General features: G+C 37.0%; 1 protein-coding gene and 1 pseudogene across 5 annotated transcripts in view; both read right to left on the bottom strand.

Annotated features, from left to right (window-relative positions):
• Window positions 1-12,951, bottom strand: part of FAM214A (family with sequence similarity 214 member A) — an 82,438-nt gene extending 69,487 nt beyond the window's left edge. For 2 of the 5 annotated variants that reach the window (XM_006920348.3, XM_006920347.3), the window contains exons 1-2: window positions 11,665-12,096; window positions 10,734-10,848 (exon numbers count right to left, since the gene is read on the bottom strand). In XM_006920348.3, the coding sequence (XP_006920410.1) occupies window positions 10,734-10,749 (16 nt within the window). In that variant the 5' untranslated portion in view covers window positions 10,750-10,848; window positions 11,665-12,096. Of the gene's footprint in view, window positions 1-10,733; window positions 10,849-11,168; window positions 11,635-11,664; window positions 12,097-12,149 lie in introns of those variants that run through there. The other 3 variants (XM_015596083.2, XM_015596081.2, XM_025038911.1) reach the window with 3 other exon arrangements.
• A 4,764-nt stretch (window positions 12,952-17,715) lies between these two features.
• On the bottom strand, window positions 17,716-17,834 carry LOC112469638 (annotated as a pseudogene).
• Between the last annotated feature and the right edge of the window lie 921 nt (window positions 17,835-18,755).

Raw genomic sequence — 18,755 nt, 5'->3', positions numbered from 1 at the left:
AGGATGATCAGGGAGGTCTTCTTCGAGGAGGTGACAACCGAGCAGAAAGTCAATCGAAATAAAAGACAGTCATGAGACTTGTATTCCAGAAAGGGACAGCAAACGCAAAGTCCCCATGGCATCAGTGTGCTTGTGGTGACTGAAGAACACCAAGATCAATGTGCCCAAAGTGCAGGGAACCTTAGAAGAATACTAAGAAATGAAGTCAGAGAGGTAGCCTGAAACTTTAAGATTAAAAATAAAATTCTTCCTAGTTCAAGCATAATTTGTTTTCAATTTAAAAAAATCCTGAAATTTCAGTCATTTTTCTCTTAAAACCACTTTATTGAAGTAATGCTTCCTTAAAGCTAAATAACGAAAAACAGCTAAAATCATAATTAACTATTCAGTTTACATGACCTAACTTTTCCCCCAAAAGCCAATAATTTTATTCACTTCTACCTTCATGTATTTTTATGGTGTACTCTCAAACCTTTCTAAATGTTGTCCAACATCAGGATCTAACTCGCTTTCTGTAACAGGAAGCAAATTGCTTCCTTAAAAGGCAATATGACTAGAGATGATATTAGGATGACTAGGGAAATGTGAACATAAACTGCATATTGGATAATACTATTGTGTCAATGTTAAATTTGAGTGTGATAACGGAATTGCAGGTATGTAGGAGAATGATCTTATTTTTAGGAGATATATGCAGTGGGGTGATGATAAATGTTTAACAATTGGCTCTCCAGATGAAAAAAAGCTGGCTTTGTAGCAATGTCAACTTCTACTGCTGATTTTAAGCAAACAACCTGATGCAGAATTGGGAAGAAAAGTACAAAATCAGCTTTCACATACCAGCCAGATCCATGTACGCAGGGTTAAGTGTCATGATGTCTGCAACTTACTCTCGACTTATAAAAACAAAAAATAAAAAACAAAAGAAACCCCTGTCTGTCTGTCTCATCTACCTATCTACCTATTTAGTGAGAGAGAAAACAAAAGTGGTAAAATGTTCACAATCAAGCCATGAAAAGGTATTTAGAATGTTACTTGTACGATTCCAACTTTTCCATGGGTTTGAAATTTTAAAAAATTAGACGTAAATTAAATTACAGAGCAAATAAAGTAGGCAGGTTTAAAGAAGTCCTTATGGATAATTCTTTTATAAAATGAATAAATCATAATTTCATCAAGTATACCAAATATGATATAGAGCTTTAACCTAAAGTTATTTTTAAGACCAAACCTCAAAAACAAAAAGCAATTTGCCAATATTAATGCTAAAATTACACATTCTCTTACTATTATAAATTTAAATAGAAATGGCCCACCAGACAATGTGACAAACCATGATTTCCTAGATGTCAGAATAAAGTTTTATAAATGGCCTGATTTCAGATATTGATACCAAATTTTAACTCTATTCAAGAATATATAAGTTTGGTAAGTGGGAAAATAAAAATGGAAACTTCATATTAATTTAAAATGTTAGTCCTCAGCTATAAATTGGTTCTGCTTCCAAAAAGGATAAGATTTCAAGTTGAAATAATGGTTATACTTGTAATAAATATTATTATTTATAAATAATGTGAGTTATTACTAGATTCCCAGGCTAACCTACCAAAGTTTCTTAACCTAGAATGGTCATTACTTGCAGCACCATGGAACTAGTCTGAATTCTGCTAAATTCACAGTAGCAGAAGGGCCATGCTCCAAGCACTGAATCAATCCTAAGTAATATTCTGAAATAAAGAAAAAAGCAATTTGGGGCACGATCTCACCATTCTCATATTTTCCATCAACCTCCTTTGTGTCCACCCATGCCACGATCTCTTTGCCCTAGTGCTGCTCTAAATTACGGTATATCATCACCTAGAAATCGTTGGTGTGCTCCAATTACCTACTTTCTCTTTCCCATTACATATGCATTACAAATATATAGTTCAATGCTGGTTTTGAGTGCCTTTGGTTAAATATTGTAGAATACAAGTTTCAGAGTGACAAGATAAAGGTCTGTTGATCTCTTCTGCCTGTTTTTACTAGCCTTCACAACAGAGCCCTCATTTTCTCAGTGCAGCTGATCCAAGTTGTATATCCTTGGAAGTAAAACACTTACCAATCCCTACCCTACGCCAAGCATATGCTAGGTGCTAAACCATAGGTTCTCAGTTCTTTCCCACAATCCTTAAGGTTGATGGTGTTAAGATAAAAAGAACTAAAGTATGTAATTTGCTCAAGGTCATTTGGCTGATAAGTGCTAAAGTCAGACTCTCTATGTCTGACTGCAAAGCCTTAGGGTGTTAACTCTTCCTGCATTATAGCATGCTACTAAGAAAGACACCTTTGAGCTAATATTATATCAAAATATGGTCATCATTTCAATAGTCCTCAAAAATGTATAACTAAATATACATTTATTAATTTAAATGAATTTCTAGTTGGTATGTCAGGACAACAAAGGAAAACTTTAAAAATAATAAAAATCAGACACTGTGTGAATGGATATTTTTAGACAGAGTGGCCCCAACTAAGATGCAGCTGGCTATGCTTGGGAGCATCTGGCCCTCTGCTCATCTGTATAAACATTCCTGCCCATAGGGTAACCTAGTCAACATACACACAGCATTCCACAGCTAACAAAGTTCTCTGACACATTATCTTACCTGAAGCTCTACAGAAACACTTTGAGCTCTGCACATTTCACAGACAAGAAAACAGGTTTGGGACTTAAGTCATAAAACCTGTAAGTGACAAAATGAGTCCCAAACCTAAACTCAAAATCCTTTCAGTCTTTTGCTTTTTAACCTATCCTACCTTCTTGTCCTTGTAAACCTAAAGTTCTCCAACCAATTTAACCCATCTCCCTCTCCCTCTCTCATAAATAGCAACAGGAACAAATCCAGTATGGTGGATGGAGAGCAAATGTTTGTGTGTGGTTCCTTTGTTAAGCAGATGTATATAAACTGGGAGAACACCTATACCAAACAGTTTTTGCCTACTCCTTAGTTATTTTACATCATTTTATTTCAATTCAGTGAGATTTAACCAATTTTAAAATATAACTTTCCTTTAAGTAAATTGTAGACAAGTATAATTTAAATCTATTTTTTTAATTGAGAATAAAGTTGTGGTATTAGCCAGTAGTCAATAATTCAAACAAATCCATTAACTGGCAGAGTTTCAGTTGGTGTCAGTAAAACAATCAACGATAGCTAACCATCTGCTTTTACTCCTATTTAATCCACAAACATTGAGACATACTTGTCATTCATTCTTTCAACAAATATATATTAAGCACCTCCTATGCACCTACAATGCATCTACCATGTATCTGCTAGGTGATGGGAATGCAGCTGTAAACAAGAAACAAGGTTCTTACTCTCACAGAAATTAAAAGTCTAGTTATGGAGACAGACAATAAACAAAGAGAGAAAAATTACAAGATGCACTACAATATTTATCAAGGAAACGAGATTGCTGAGACACAGAATAGCAAAGAACATCTAATTTAATAAATAATAACAGCAGCTAACATTAACTGAGCACTTTAGACATGGTAGTCAGAGAAAGTCTTCCTGAAAAGTAACACTTAAGCCAAGATCAGCACAATGACAAGGAGTTACCAATGTGATGGCTGGAGAGAAAAGCTTTTAGGCAGAAGTAGTGCATATAAGACCCTGAGTGATAACTAAACACCTAAAAGGTGGCCAATGAGGCTAAGCATAGTCAACAAAGGGAAGAAATGGAAAAAGCCTTATTGTAATTTTTCTGGATGAGTATCTTTCATATATTTATGAAAGTATGAGAAAACTCAACTGTCTAATCTATTACTGTCTAATAGATTATTGCTAGGTATCTCTGTTATTGCACATGGATTACTAATAGTTTTTACTAACTACTGACATTTTTACCCAGTCCATCCTGTTTCAGCTTAGTAAGAAAGTCTGATGTAATCAAGGAACTATTCATATTTTTCACCCATTTGAGCAAAAACAGAATTAATTACTTTGATTTTGGTTTACACACTGAGAAATAGTTTCTAGGTACTACAATTTTGATTTTTATTACAAAAACATTATTAAATTATTCTAAGTTTAATATTCCCTCAGTTTTTAAAATTCTCAGTTTCAAATAAAGGGAAAATTTTAGCATAATTAGTTACAAAGTAGAAAAGGGCAAAAAAAATATAAATGTTCTTCGTTTAACAACTAATTTTTTCTATACTAGTTCACAATGCAGAATGATCAGGCCCCCTAGGTTTCTTCACTTTTTGAAAAGAAAATCGACTTTTTAGTCACCCTCTATGTATACATTAGCCTCTCAATTTGCCTTCCAATTATCTTTTTTCTCTTCCTTTGAATGACAGTGTTCCATCCACTGAAATCATTTCCTTCTTACTGGATGACAGGCAAAAACATAGACCAGGAACCTCTATGTCAATTCTTTTCGTATGTGAATCTCAGAAGTTGTATCAAGCCAGCAATTATTTGACAGCTCCTGATGTGTCAAGACCTATCAATGTAAATGGATAATAGACCAACAGTAGCTGGTTTTTAACTTGAGATTACAGTGACTATACAAAACATGTACAGCTGAATTATCCCTTTTGTCCTCCCAGCTTTTCCTAAATGATTGATCTCTTAATTTAGAATATGTCCAATAACAGTAACAGTTCACATTTGAATGTTTATTATGTACCAGCCACTATCCAAGCACATTACATACTTTAACTTATTTAATCCTCAAAATAACCCTAAGGCAAGGTACTATCACATCCCCCATCGTAAAGATGAAGAAGCAGTGAAACAGAGAAGATAAGCAGCTTTCCAAGATCATAATACTTACCAAATTGGTTTTGAGTTTTCCTTGAGCTTATTTTTAAACCAGTTTGGTCCCAATATTTTATAATATTTTAACAAAACTTAGTGTTACCAATCAGAGAGTTAAAAGCATGTACTTGAGCTGACATCAAATCTGGGCTAGCTCTCTTATTAGCTGTGTAACAATGGGGAAGTTACCAAACTTCTCTCTGTGACTCAGTTTCATTTATCTACAAAATGGAGATGACAACAGCATCTACTTCCTTGAGCAACTGTGAAGATTAAATGAGTTATATACGCAAACTACTTGGAAAAGTGCCTGGCACACAGTATGTACAAGTATTAGCTGTTATAACTAACACCATCACCTCCACCTGTGAATTTAGTAAAAGGCTGCTCTATTTAGTCAACATTTCATTTCTGCCAACATCTGTCATTTCTATTGTTTGATTTACATTGACTAACAATGAACTATTCTTAACCAGTAAGCAATGCAGCTAATTCCCTTCCTATATTTTTCTAGTCCTTACCACTTCTTTTCTCCTACTTCAGTTGCCCAGGAAGGAATTGTTTGAGGTTAACAGGGTTACATTAAATGATAGGTAAGTTCAAAAGCCATTGCAATAATAAGGCTAAAGCCTAAATTAGCAATATAATCAGGAAAGGGGTGCCTTAAGTCTGTTCAGACTGCTGTAACAAAATATCATAAACTAGATGGCTTACAAAAAATTTATTTTTCATAGTTCTGGAGGCTGGGAAGTCCAAGATCAAGGTGCCAGAAGATCTAGTGTCTGGTAAGAGCTGGCTTCCTCATAGATGGCTGCCTTTTCACTATAACTTCAAATGGTAGAAGGGGTAAGGGAGCTTTCTTGGGCCTCTTTTATAAGGGCACTAATGCCATTCATGAGGGCTCCCCCCTCATGACCTCATCACCTCCTAGAGGCCCCACTTCCTACTACCATCACCTGGGGGTTAGGGTTTCAACATACAATGTTTTGGAGGGAAACGAACATTTATTCTACAGCAGGGTTTGAAAAAACTAAGATAGCACTCCTTTCATTTTTAATCTCAAAAAAAAAAAAATCAGTTTGGTATTTCCATGTAAAACAGGTTTTGCACAAATAGTTGTTACTTAAGAATCATAAATGCCCTACAATGTGTTCAAATATGAATTGAAACACAGTATGTTTAAATTATTAATTTATTGATGATTTACTAGATTTTATAGGCCTTAATCTTTCAGAACAGTTAATAAACTCAGATAACATTCTTAGAAATGTCTGATGAAAAAGCTTTATAACCAAAGCATAAAGCATAGCAAATTGGCATTTATCTTTTAAATTAAAAAGATTTTGATTCTCCTCAGATTGTTGTACAATACCATAAACTTAAGACTTTTAAACTTTGGGAACTTTTAAAATCAAAACATTATTTTGAAACATGTTTTTATAAGGAAAAAACATTACTCATTCAAAAATAAATAAAATTAAAAATACTATACATTTATAACATATGTTTTAATTACTTCTACATGAAGATCACACTTTAGACTTCTCTTGAAACAGTGAACGTTCAATACACATCTAGGATCAGGTCCAAACTTTTCATCCCTGAGTACAGGATGGAGTACAGAGCTGACCAGTTCTACTCAGTAAGTAACATCATTAAAAAATCTGTTCCCAGGAAGCTTAGTCTACCCATGTCACCCCTTACATAGAGAAATTAAGCTATAATTGTAATAACAAATGACGGTATAAAGAAATAAATTACACATATGTGACAAGCATACTTCTGCAGTTTTTATATTTTTCTCAGATAACTATATATTAAAAGTCAATTAAATCTGTTTGAGCCTTAGCAGGTTGAATAACTGAATATAAAACAAAACAAAATAGTGAGTGGTAGGTTATTGTACTTTGAATTATTTCCTTATCTGAGTTGAATATATTTTGTAACTGACCAACATACAAGCATCTGTAATGTCTTATTTAATTATGATCACAGTTATCACTTAATTTATAGCTACTATGTGCCAAACACTGTCATATTTCATTTTAACAACTATGAAAAGTTGGAATTATTTTACAAAGAACTTGAGACTCTCAGTGCTTAAGTAATTTTATGAAGATTACACTGATAGCAAGTAATACAACAAGGATACAAATACAAGCCTGATTCCGAAGACTGTGCTAATGACAACATCAAAGTGTCATCTGTGGCACTTTAGTACTGCTCAAGTAATGTTATAAAACTGCTCAAAAACTTAAAAAATGTTTACCTCAGACAACGGTAAAACACTACTGACTACTGTGAAATGCAGCCATCATGTTACACCGTAACAGCTTGATTATCTGAAAGTACAGTAGAAAGCTCTCCTGACTTTCACTTAACCAACAGTCAAGATTGACCAATGCTTTCCAAACCCTCCATAAAAGCAAACTAACAGACACTAGTAGCTAGTAGGGTACAGCAGGTCCTTGAATAATGTTGTTTGATTATAATGTTGATGAGGAAAAAAAAAAAAAAATCGATTCCCAGACAGCATTTCTGTCTGTGTAGAGTTAGAATATTCTCCCCATGTCCGTAAGAGTTTTCTCTGGTTTCTTCCTACATCCCAAAGATGTGCATGTGAGGCTAATGGCATGTCTAAATTGTCCCAGTCTGAGTAAGTGTGATGTGCCTGCAATGGAAGGACATCCTGTCCACGGTGGTTTCTGCCTAATACACTGAGCTGCTGGGAAAGGCTCCAGCTACTTACGACCCTGAACTGGAATAACTGGGTTAGAAAACAATTATCTTCCTTGTTTTTATTACTCTTTCTTAAATGTATACATAGCTCACATTTATTTCAGTGTTTAATATCAGAAATGTTTGGAGTGTTTATTTAGAAGTGTGATGATGTTTTTGTGACCACAAAAATGCCGTAGGAACTTAACTCTTGTTTATATCAATTAGCCTATGGTAAAATTGGTTGTTATACTCTGTTTTGCTTAAAGTCACAATTTCCATGACGATATTTGTAAGGGCTCACTGTATTTTTTAGTTGCCTGCACAGCTTTTAGTTCTACTAATTGAGTTGTACGTGTAACTAGTATCTGGTGTTTGTTCCCAAACCAGTTTATTCCACTCAAGAATAACTAACTTATTTAAATATTATATAAACCAATGAAATGAGTACAAAAAAAGTTATTTCTGTGAAAATTATTTTGAATGCTTTGGAAAAAGTATATTTTGATGTATATTCCCTCTCACCCCCAAACAAATTCCTGTAGACTGTGTATATATACAAGACACGTCTAAAATTGTGTGAAACAATAAATACTAATTTTTAAAACCTTTAAATGATTCCATCCTCAGAATCCTCTGTACAGTCTTTTTCACTTTAAAGAAATCAAAACTAGAAATCTTAGGTATATATTACTGGTGTGGTTTATACAAAAAAAATCATATCTAACTCTGAAAAACAGACTCCATTTCACCCCCCAAAAAGAGCCTTGATCCAACACTGAAAGATAAGTGAGATAATTAAGGCTGTTACTTTTTATAATTTCTCACTTAAATTCGCTTTTTCAACTAGTCAACCATTATACCCAATCATGTAGGATAAGAGGCTTCTATTGTACTTATCTGATAGTTCACTAAGCAAACATCTCAAAGTTTCTACACTTATTCATACACTTTACTCAGATTCTGAATGAATATCTGAAGGGTTCTCCTCAGTGTCAGGCACGGTTACCTAGTTCTCTAGCCCAGAGACTAAAAATGGTAAAATTAAAAGGAGGCAAAAATAAGCATATTAGCAACAGACTGTTGACAGCATGGGAATTTTAAAAATCAAATCAAAAAAATACATATTAGCTGAAGAGGTTTAAGGTAGAGGCAAAACAAAACAAAAAAAAAAACCTTAGAAATGTAAATATCTCTTTAGAACATTTCTAGATCATGACAGAATACAAAGTTGAAATTCGTTACAATGCCCCTTTTTCATGAAGTGAAGATTAAACTACATCGATTCCATATATCCTTTATTTTTTTAAAGGACAAAGTATTTTAGAGCTCTGTCCACATATCATGATTATAATTGAAAATATTTTTGGCATTTAAAGTTTCAATTATCCAGAAAATTCACTCATGTAGAACAGTTTCTTCAACACCAATGTAGAAAAAAATGAAGTATTACTGTCCTCTAGCAAAGTGTAGCCCATAACTGTGCCTTTCCAACTTTCAGGTCAAGAAATCAATTCAATGAGTGGGAATACCAATTTTTAAAAATAGAAACAGAACAGTAAACACAAGAACATATTGCACATTGCAAGGGTAAGTTTGTTTTGTGAAAGTTTATTACAGTATTTCTATACTATTTTGCAAAGTAAAAGATATTACTTATTCTAGATCTGGTCAAAAGAAAGCCATGGGCCTAAGGACTCATATTATTACCATGAAATATAATTACAATAGTAAACTTGCCATCCTATCATTTTTACTTCATAATGTTAAAGAAAGATACAATTTTAAAGGGGAGAAAGTCACTTCTTTAGGAGTCTTGATGAATAAATTTATTTTTCCTAATAATTTATGTAAGTGTATAACTAACACGTTATTGTGGTTAGTGCTAGCTTTGGCTAAAACAGAGATTGTGTGCAAATATTTTTAAACTGTTTATGACCAACAGAAAAAAAAAACAACCCAAAACAAATAGCGACTTTGATTTTATTTGCTTGTTGATTCTGAGATGCAATTACTGACCTTGGTGCCATTTTCCCAAAGACACTGATGTAATCTAAAAGACTAAATAAATTTGGCATTCTACACAAACAACTTGCTTAGTAGCAATATACTTGCTAATACTTATGCATAAATAGCTGATTTTAAGAAACAGCCAAACACTTGAAATTAATTTAAGCCACTAAATTAAATATGCCTTTCTCTACTTCTTTCTAGTGCATTTTAAAGAACATAGTACCAAAGATGTATTTTAACTAGAAAAGAAAATTTGTCTTTCTAATCCACTTTGGAAAAAACATACGGAAAAAAATAACTAGTTTAATATATCTTTATGAGTATCTAATTCATATGAAGATAAATTAACATTTCTACTCCCAAAGTCTCAGATTTGGAAGGAACTCTGTCATCTAGTCCAACTCTTTACAATAATCCTCTTCCTACAATCTTCCTTGGAAACAAATCTCCATCTGACTGAAAAGCCTTCACACCTCACTATTACTATATTAAAATCTCATCTTGGCCATGCCATTATTCAAAAAAAAATTGATAAATGAGTTTTCAATTCCTTTGAAGTCTTTAAAAAACACAGGACTTATTCTCATAAGTCCTAAAAATACGGGTTGGGAAAGGAAATAACATTTATTTATCACTAGGGATTTCAACAGCCCTAACTGTCCATATACTGATATATTGAATAAGGCCCTGGAGTACTTTGCAAAGTTTTAGACTTTGCCTAAAGCACAAAAAGTCAGCTAATGAAAGCAATACTAACAATAAAATAATATTTGTCAACTCAATCTTAAATTGTGTCAACTTATCAAGTTCAAATTCTTAAGTTGAAAAAGATTGTAAACGTCTTTAAAACTGAAGTCAGACTGATTTTACTTAAAAATGAGTAATGTTACTTTAAAATACCAAGTACTGTGGCAACAGATGCAAATTCTGTTTTTGACAATTTCATTTTGAGTTACACTGGAATCTCTCTGGAAACTACTCCTTCACAGTATTAAAGAATATCCTCCCACCTAGATCCTAACTCTCTCTTCCATGTACCCTTCTCTACCTTACCAGCTGGAATCTGTAACACAAACAAGTAATCATATGTAATACACAAAGAACTGATCTTGCCGCAGAATGAGGTTAACGCTTCTAAAATGGGGAACAGGAAAAAAAAACCAAAACCTACTTAAATAAATCATTTACCTCGGTCTGGCTTCATTTTCACATTCAATTTCCACCCAAAGGGCTGTGAAATACACGTGTGGGTTCTTTCAACAGGCTCGCCGCTGATTCTGTGGCTACTGCAGTTTGCAAAACGCTAAAAGAGACCAAAACAAAATTAATCAGGTCCTGCTCTTACACGCAGACCTTGCAAGAAAACTACTGTTAACAGTTAGGCCTCTTCCTGGCACTAGTTGAAGTGACAGCACCATCAGCAGGTTTGGAAAAAACAAAACTCTTTCTGCATCGTCTCCCCCATCTCCTCCAGACAGAGCACCCCTCTTCCCCGCCCCAGTGCTCTCCAGGCCAAAGTGTCCTTCTTTGACACAGTGTCTCTGAACCAAAAGGAAGATCTATTTATAACCTGGAGGTACAGGCAAGGAAAAAAAAAAAATCAAGCAACACAGACTAACTAACCCCTTTGTAAAAAACGCCGCTGGGAACAGTGGCACCTCTGCAGTAGCTGGTATAGAAATTCTCCGACTTGGTGCCTGGGCGCAGGAAACTCTTCAAGACCCCCAGGCGCCTCCCCAAGTGCTCCGCCCACTCCGCGGGGCCTCACCTGTGTAATTACCCTTTGGCTAGCCTTCCTACCGCAACTGCGGCCAAGTTTACACAATAAGAGTCAGAAAGCAACGCGAGTCATCTCCTCGCGCCCAGCCCCCAGCCCGAACGAACTCTACCGGGCAGTCAAGGATCGCCCCCTACCACCCCTATCTCTGAGCGGCCAGGCCAGAGGTGGACCCCGGGGAGGGGTGCACGGATGGGCGCTCGCCCCTGGTCTGCGCAGCCAGCCCGCTGCGGGCCCCTTCCGTCTCGCGCGGCCCGGGACTTCCTTCAGCCCCGCCGCACCGATTGCCGCGCCTGCCCCTCTCCCCGCCGGAGAGTTGTTTTCATGGTTCCCTCAGCCGACCTCTGCTGCCTAACTCGCTCTTCTCTCCGGTCCCGATCCCTCCTCCTCTTGGCACTTCTCTCGGCTGCTCGCCCGGCGACTCACATCACACTCCCACCTCAGACCCGAGGCTCCGAGAGGCGCAGGGCCGGCTAGAGCGGAGTGTGGCGCGCAGCGCCCCCCGGGGCTGCGTCAGGGGACCATGGGGGCCCGACACCACAAGCCCGACACGGCTCCTCGGCGCCCCTGTGGCCATCCACCCCCGCCTCAGCTGCAGCCTCGCTCCGCTCCCAGCGCTCAGCACCTCGCCCCGCCCGACTCGCACCCGAGCCCCGCGGCCCCCGGCCGGCCCGCCTGCCCTGCGCCTCTGCCAGCTCCTCGCCCGCCCGCTGTCTCTAGCTCTGGCGCCCCAGCTCCCGGTCCCCCTCGCTTGCCCAGTTCTTTCTCTGCTGTTTGCCCTGTCAAAACACTGCCCGGATCACGTGTCCTAACAACAGCCAACCCACCACTCGTCACTTCCTCCCCGGCGGCCTCCGCGGCGGACGCCCGGTTGTTATGGCAACGCCCCGCGCGCCCCGGGGCGCTAGCTGGGGGGCCTGGGTTTCTGAGCAAGTGCCAGTCGTCTGCGAGGGTACTGGGGATGGCGGCGGCGTGCGGACGGCGGAGCCCGGGAGGCCCGAGAGGCGCGGGACGCTCGGGTCGCGCTCTGCTCCTGCTTGCGCTCTGAGCCGGCTGCGGCGCGTCTGCGACCAGGAATCCGAGCTGCGCTATTAGAGCACAGGGTAACTGGGGAGATGTCATCCGAGGGCCTGCCCCAGACGTGGAGGATAATTATAGTCTCCTCCTCCACACGGGATGCTGGCGCAGAGTTGTGACCGAGCCCCGAGTGAATTGCAGAGCACAGTGGAACCAAGTCTAACGTGTTTGGGGCAGGAGAATAGGCTGCCATGCGCATCAGGGACTGGGGAGTTTGGGAACAGCCCCTCAGCCTATATTTTACCAACTCTTTAGAGATTTTAGTAGGATTCAGAACCCAAGCTCCAGAGGCACTCGCTGTGCTAAAAATAACTTTTATAACATCTAAAACACTGACTCATGCCAGGAGGACACTTTTGACACGGTGTTATTGTTGGGGAGCTGTAATTTTCTTGTTCAGCTTAACAATGTGACATTGCATTTCATGTTGTGATGTTGTGTCATCACTCAAACACAAACAGATGACAAGGATCTGCTGTAATTTAAAAAAAAAAAAAAGCAATCCTAACAAGCACTGAAGCTATTAGCTACTCAGTTTACAGGAAAGGTACATACGAGGTTGTGAGCTCAAAATAGGCAAGAAGTACTAAATTTGCCATGCTCTTTGGTTTCTTTAAAAAAAAAAGTTTTGTTTTGTTTTGTTTTTAGAAATAATTTTGCATACAAGAATCACAACAGGAAATTATTAGAATATGTTTAACTTTGGTCTTTGTACCCTTCTGTGGTTTTCAAGGTTTTACAGTGAGTGAGCATGTATTACTTTTATATTAGAAAAATTTTTGTAAAGTACAAGATTGGAAATTGCATTTTTTTTTTGGCCTCAGAACCATCAAATACATGAAATTTCTATTGTGGAAAATTGTAATATTTTCTAGGCATGTTGATATATACTATAAAATTACAGTTACAACTGCAATTATTTGCCTTAACTCTAAGATTGTAACTACTCAAAACAGGGCAGAACATACAGGAAGGTAACATTTTATTTTCAAGGAAATGTTCTGGCATTATTAAGATGAAACTTCTGACAAATGGCAACAGCTCCTTAATCTACCTAATGGCTACAAATGTTAACTGCCAGTGGATTTGACTTTGATATTATTGAATACTGTATTATGCAGTTTCTTTTCTGAACTGAAGTTTTCCTTGTTCTACAATCACTTTTCAATTAACCTTGGTAATGGGAGACAGAAAGAACAGTTACAGATAATCCAAAATCCTAAATTTAGCACAACAGCTGGGACCAGATAACAGCTATTGTAAAAGGCTTACTGGGTGAACAAGGCAGCAAGATCTGTGATTTAGTTCCTCGTCCTCTGCTTAATCTATAAAAGGTATAAAGACCTAAAAAATGTTGAGAGTAGAAGCTGAGGATATTGGATAATGTGAAACACAAACTAAAGAATTCTCTTTTAAATAATTAACAGCACATGGATAAAGATGCTGTGTGAACATTTGTCAGACTACCTTGAAGCTTTTTATTGAGAATATTTACTCTGTTTAAAAATTGGAGATCATTATGGCAGTAGAAAAAATAGAAGAGGTATACTTTGGACTCATTCATTCACTATTCAAGTAATTGTTTCATTCACTCAGCACACTTTTACTGAGCACTCAAACACAAACAGATTCTCTAGCACATGCTAGGCTAGAGAATATAAAAGTCACCCCAAACAGGGTCACAATTCTCATGGAGCTTCCAGTATTGACTACTATAGTTGCATGGCCTTGGTCGTCTCATTATCTAGCCTTCTTTCACCTTTAAAAATGAGATATTTGGACTCTGACAGTAAATAATCTCTTTCAAATTCTAAAACAGTCCTGTAATTGCATAAAGTATGTCCAGAGTGTTTGGAAATAAGGACCTACCTACAATGCCAACTCTAAGTGTTGGTGATAAGTGTGTTTGCACCTTGGGGCACCCAAGCAAAACAAACATCTCTGGTTCATACTTGGTGAGGGGTGCTGGTGAGTGAAACAAGGAAGTCAAAACAGCTGGGAGGACCATACCCTTTTTCCGTCTGATTTTTTTCTCCATTTTGCTTTCCCCTTATGTTCCAAAGAAGTAATTAACTTCAAAAGAAAGTTAACTCATCTTCGGCAAAGAGGTAATCCCCTCAACTTTTACAGGCTTTGTTGAAATGGGCAGTATATAACAAAACTGTGTATTTAATGGTGGTTTCCGCAAGTTCTCTTACTAAGGTGATGAGAATAACTAGTTTGCTTACTTCATTAATATAAGACTGTTACCATAACCAAAGTCACAGTACCAGTTTAGGCTATGAGAATGAGCGCCAACCGAGAAGGGACTGGTGACTTTTTCTTGTATCTCTAGCACCAAACAAAGGACCTGGCCCAGAGTAGGAGCTCAATGCATGTCAAGCCTTATAATGACCAATAAAATTTTCTTGTACATGCCCATAAACTGTACCTCTAATACCAACTGGCATATATGTGAAGGATACATTTTCATCATTTTCATTATACTTTTGGTGTTGTCTCGTAATAAAAGGAATGTGTTATGATTGAATTGTGTAAACTTCCCCCTGCCCCCGTAATGATATGTTAAAGTCCTAACCCCTGTACCTGTGGATGTGACCTGATTTGAAAATAGGATCTTTGCAGACATAATAAAATTAAGATGAAGTCATGCTGGGTCGAGATGGGCCCTAAATCCAATTACTAGTGTTCTTATAAAGTGAGAGAGATTTGAAGACAGAGGAGACATGGGGAGGATGGTTATGTGACAAGGAACAGACTGGAATGATGATGCTGCAAGCCTAAGAATGCAAAAGATTGCCGGGAGCCACCAGAATCTAGTTAAGAGGCAAGTAAGGACTTTTCCCCCAGAGACTTCAGAGGGCGGGGGGGCTCTGCTGATACCTTGATTTTGTTCTTTTTGCCTTCAGAACTGTGAGAGAATAAATTTCTGTTGTTTTCAGCCACTCAATTTTGTTGTATTTTGTTACTGTCGCCCTAGGAAACTAATATAGAACTCTAACAAAGAATATTACCATAATTTTTTTCTTGGCCTGTGAATGCGTTGGCTGATATTGCAAGTTTTCTAAAAGTTCCAGGTTCTGAATGGTCACCAAACCGTGGAGATCTTTAATTCTGTAAAAATTACAGTAAATCAGCTGCAAATGTGAAGAAAATCTCTCGAGTGTCACAAAGGAAAGCCTTATGACCTACAGCTAAGGAATGATCATGAAAAAGTGGTTGAAAATCATCAAATGAAAACACACCGTCTTAAATATAGTGATTGGTAGATCTGTTTCATCATAAAGTATTGTGGAAATAAAGAATAGTACAATTAATTAGAATGTACAGATAAATCTAGTCTTGCAAGGTAAAAAAAAAAAATTAACTGTACTTTTAATTCTTGAAGCAATGAGATGAAAGGCAAGCTATCTTTTCCACAGCAAAATTATTTCCGATGGTTCACTTAAATTCACTGCAGTTCACTTTTTCCTAAGAGAGAAAGACTGGAGTCATTACTCAGGTATTAGTGCATGTAAATAACCCTCCACCTTCCCTTAAATTGGTTGGTTTGTCCTTTTTTGAGGCTCCTGTTTGTCTGCCTTTTGTAACCACAGGTATAAGGAAGTGAAAAATGATTCTGGTGACTACCTGCAGAAGTGACTGTAGTACTAAGAAATACAAAAAAAGCCTGTAAACGTCAAGCCATAGAAACCTTTAATCTAAAGGTTTACTGAGCTGCTGGAGGTCTCTGAGCCATTAAGATTTAAGATCTTTTCAAAAATTAATACTTGCTCATTTTTGTGACAGTAATTGTGTTCAGCATTTCACATATATATTTGATTATAATATTACCCTCTTACCTTGTGTATTAGGAAACTGAGGCTCACAGGGGTGAGTAACTTTCCCAAGGCTACATACAGTTAATAAGTGGAAAGATCCTGCTTTCTAAATGGGCTCATTTTAATTTCCATTACTTTAATTTTCCATTAATTTCCATTAAAGTAGGTTAAGTTATTCCAGAATTTTCAAATGGGGACACTAAGGCTCAGAAACATTGAGAATGGTTGCACATTTAGAATGTATATTGTTTTATATAAATTTAGGCTCAATGCTTTGAGATACAAGTTCTAAACAGAATGGTTCTTGTTTGTTTATTATTGGTAAACTCCAAAGAACAAATAGTCACACTTAGTTAATAACAACAGCTTACATTTCTTGAGCACTTAAATAGTAAGCACTATGCTGAGTGCTTTATAGGTATTAGTTCATTTAATCCTCACAACATCCCTATGAGATATTATTATCCCTATTTTATAACCAAAGAAACAGGAAAGGGGAAGTTAAATAATATGCCTAAGGTCTAGCAATTAGCAAGTGGCAGAGTCGTGATTGGCACCCAAGGAGCATGGTTGTGGAGCATAAATTATTAATCACTACCCGGTATTGGTCCCACTTAGTTTGGTTTTCCACCCAAACCCTGAATCTTCCTGCTACTGGGCTTTTGCCATTTCCCCCACATAATAGTCCTCTCTAACTCCTATCTAGACTCTTTTGGACTTTCAGGACTCAAAGTCTTACCTCGCAATGCCTTCTAGAGCCTACACTCAAACCCACCCATCTGTTATTTCTCTGAACGCATATCTATGATCTCAAAATCACATTTTCATTTTACCTTTTTAAAGGCAGAGATGAACTGTGGCCTAAAGTTCCTTTGTCTTTCTTGTGTTGAGCAGCACCAGATTCAAATAATTGCTGAAGACCTGAGGCCATTACCGTTTTCTGGAACTGTTCCAGCCAATACAGCAGCCAGTAGTCGCATGGCCCTTTGAGCACTTAAAATGTGACTAGTGAAAATGAGACACTGAATTTTTAAAATTTTTTAATTTAAATATAGCTATTACTTTTCTCTTTATGCCTGTTAGAGAATCACACAGAACTACTTACCTTACCCCAAACACTGAGCTATGTTCAAAAGCAGTAATGAGTGGACATCATTAAACAGTTAAATTCTCCGTGATCTGGTAGAGACATTAAGTCTATTATAAATTGAGTTACCGATCCTTTAAATCCTTTCATCGAAATATATCAGTTCATTGCATCCTAATGAGAATTCTATGACAGTGCTTTACATGGTAAAAAAAAAAAAAAATCCATACTGTTTGACTTGAAAAGTAGATATAAACAACAGCAGTGATTTCCCTTTCAAAATGTACATGATAAACTAAATGATGAAATAATTCAGAAAAAAATGTTGAGTTTTATCCTTCAAAAACATTTATAAGAGGAATCTTTTCTTAGGTTATTATGTTGTTATCTTAGATTTTTTTTTTTTTACGTCTACAGCACCCGGTCTTCCTAGGTGGTCTCCCATCCAAGTACTAATCAGGCCCAACCCTGCTTAGCTTCTGAGATGAGGCGGGATCGGGCATGTTCAGGGTGGCATGGCTGTAGACTTTAGATTTTTAAGAAAGAAATAAAAGGTTTGTAGGACTGCACAAAAATACTGCAGAAAATCCCCAACTCCTTTTCACAAAAGGGAATACTCATAATTGAAAGTAAATTCTTCGCATGTCCCAGATAGAGCTTGATAAAGTAATCTGTAATAATTTTTAATAAATCAAATTTCTGCTGCTTCTATCAGACTCCAAGAACTCAATGTAGCATAAAGAGAATTCTAAAAGTGATTCTTTTATTTGCCTGGTGTGTATATCTCAATAATTTCATAATACTGTCATGCTTCAGAGAAAACAGAACACTACCTACCTTTTAATTCCAAATTGCTCAGGGAAAATTCTGTACTCGCAACTCAATATAAATGGTCTTTAGTTCCAAAATGTCATTTTTGTCTAAGTTTAATTCAGTTCAGCACTCATTAAACTTCATATGTCAAATTCATTGCTGGGCCCTAGAGAGACAGAGATCAGGAAAGCCAGTACCCTCAAAAATTTTATTAATCTAAAAGGATATAGCCATGTAACTAAATAACTATAATTTAGTTTGATAAAGCAAAAAAATTGTGCATAAAGAAAACAGGTGACACGAAGAAGAAAAAGTTACTTCTCTCTACAAGAGAGAGTTGCTAAAGAAGGAAAGATCATACTGGCTATGTTTTGAAAGATGAAGAGGAGGTCATCAGACAGGCAAATGGTGTGGAACAGAGAGAGAAAGTTGTTCCTAACAGATGAAACAGCATGTTACTGAGGCATGATAGAACATATTTTGTACAAGATGCCGTCTTAGAAAGTCAGATTCAAGGAAGTTAAATGCAAGTGATAGGTACATTAGACAGACGGTTTTTTTGTTTTGTTTTTGTTTTGCTGTTGGCACAGTTCTCCATCTCTCCCCATACCTATGCCTTTCTCACGTAACTTGCA

The sequence above is a fragment of the Pteropus alecto genome, unplaced genomic scaffold (assembly GCF_000325575.1).
Source record: "Pteropus alecto unplaced genomic scaffold, ASM32557v1 scaffold86, whole genome shotgun sequence".
NCBI lineage: Eukaryota > Metazoa > Chordata > Mammalia > Chiroptera > Pteropodidae > Pteropus > Pteropus alecto.
The sequence above is the reverse complement of the archived record's forward strand: the minus strand, read 5'-3'. Positions and strand labels throughout refer to the sequence as shown.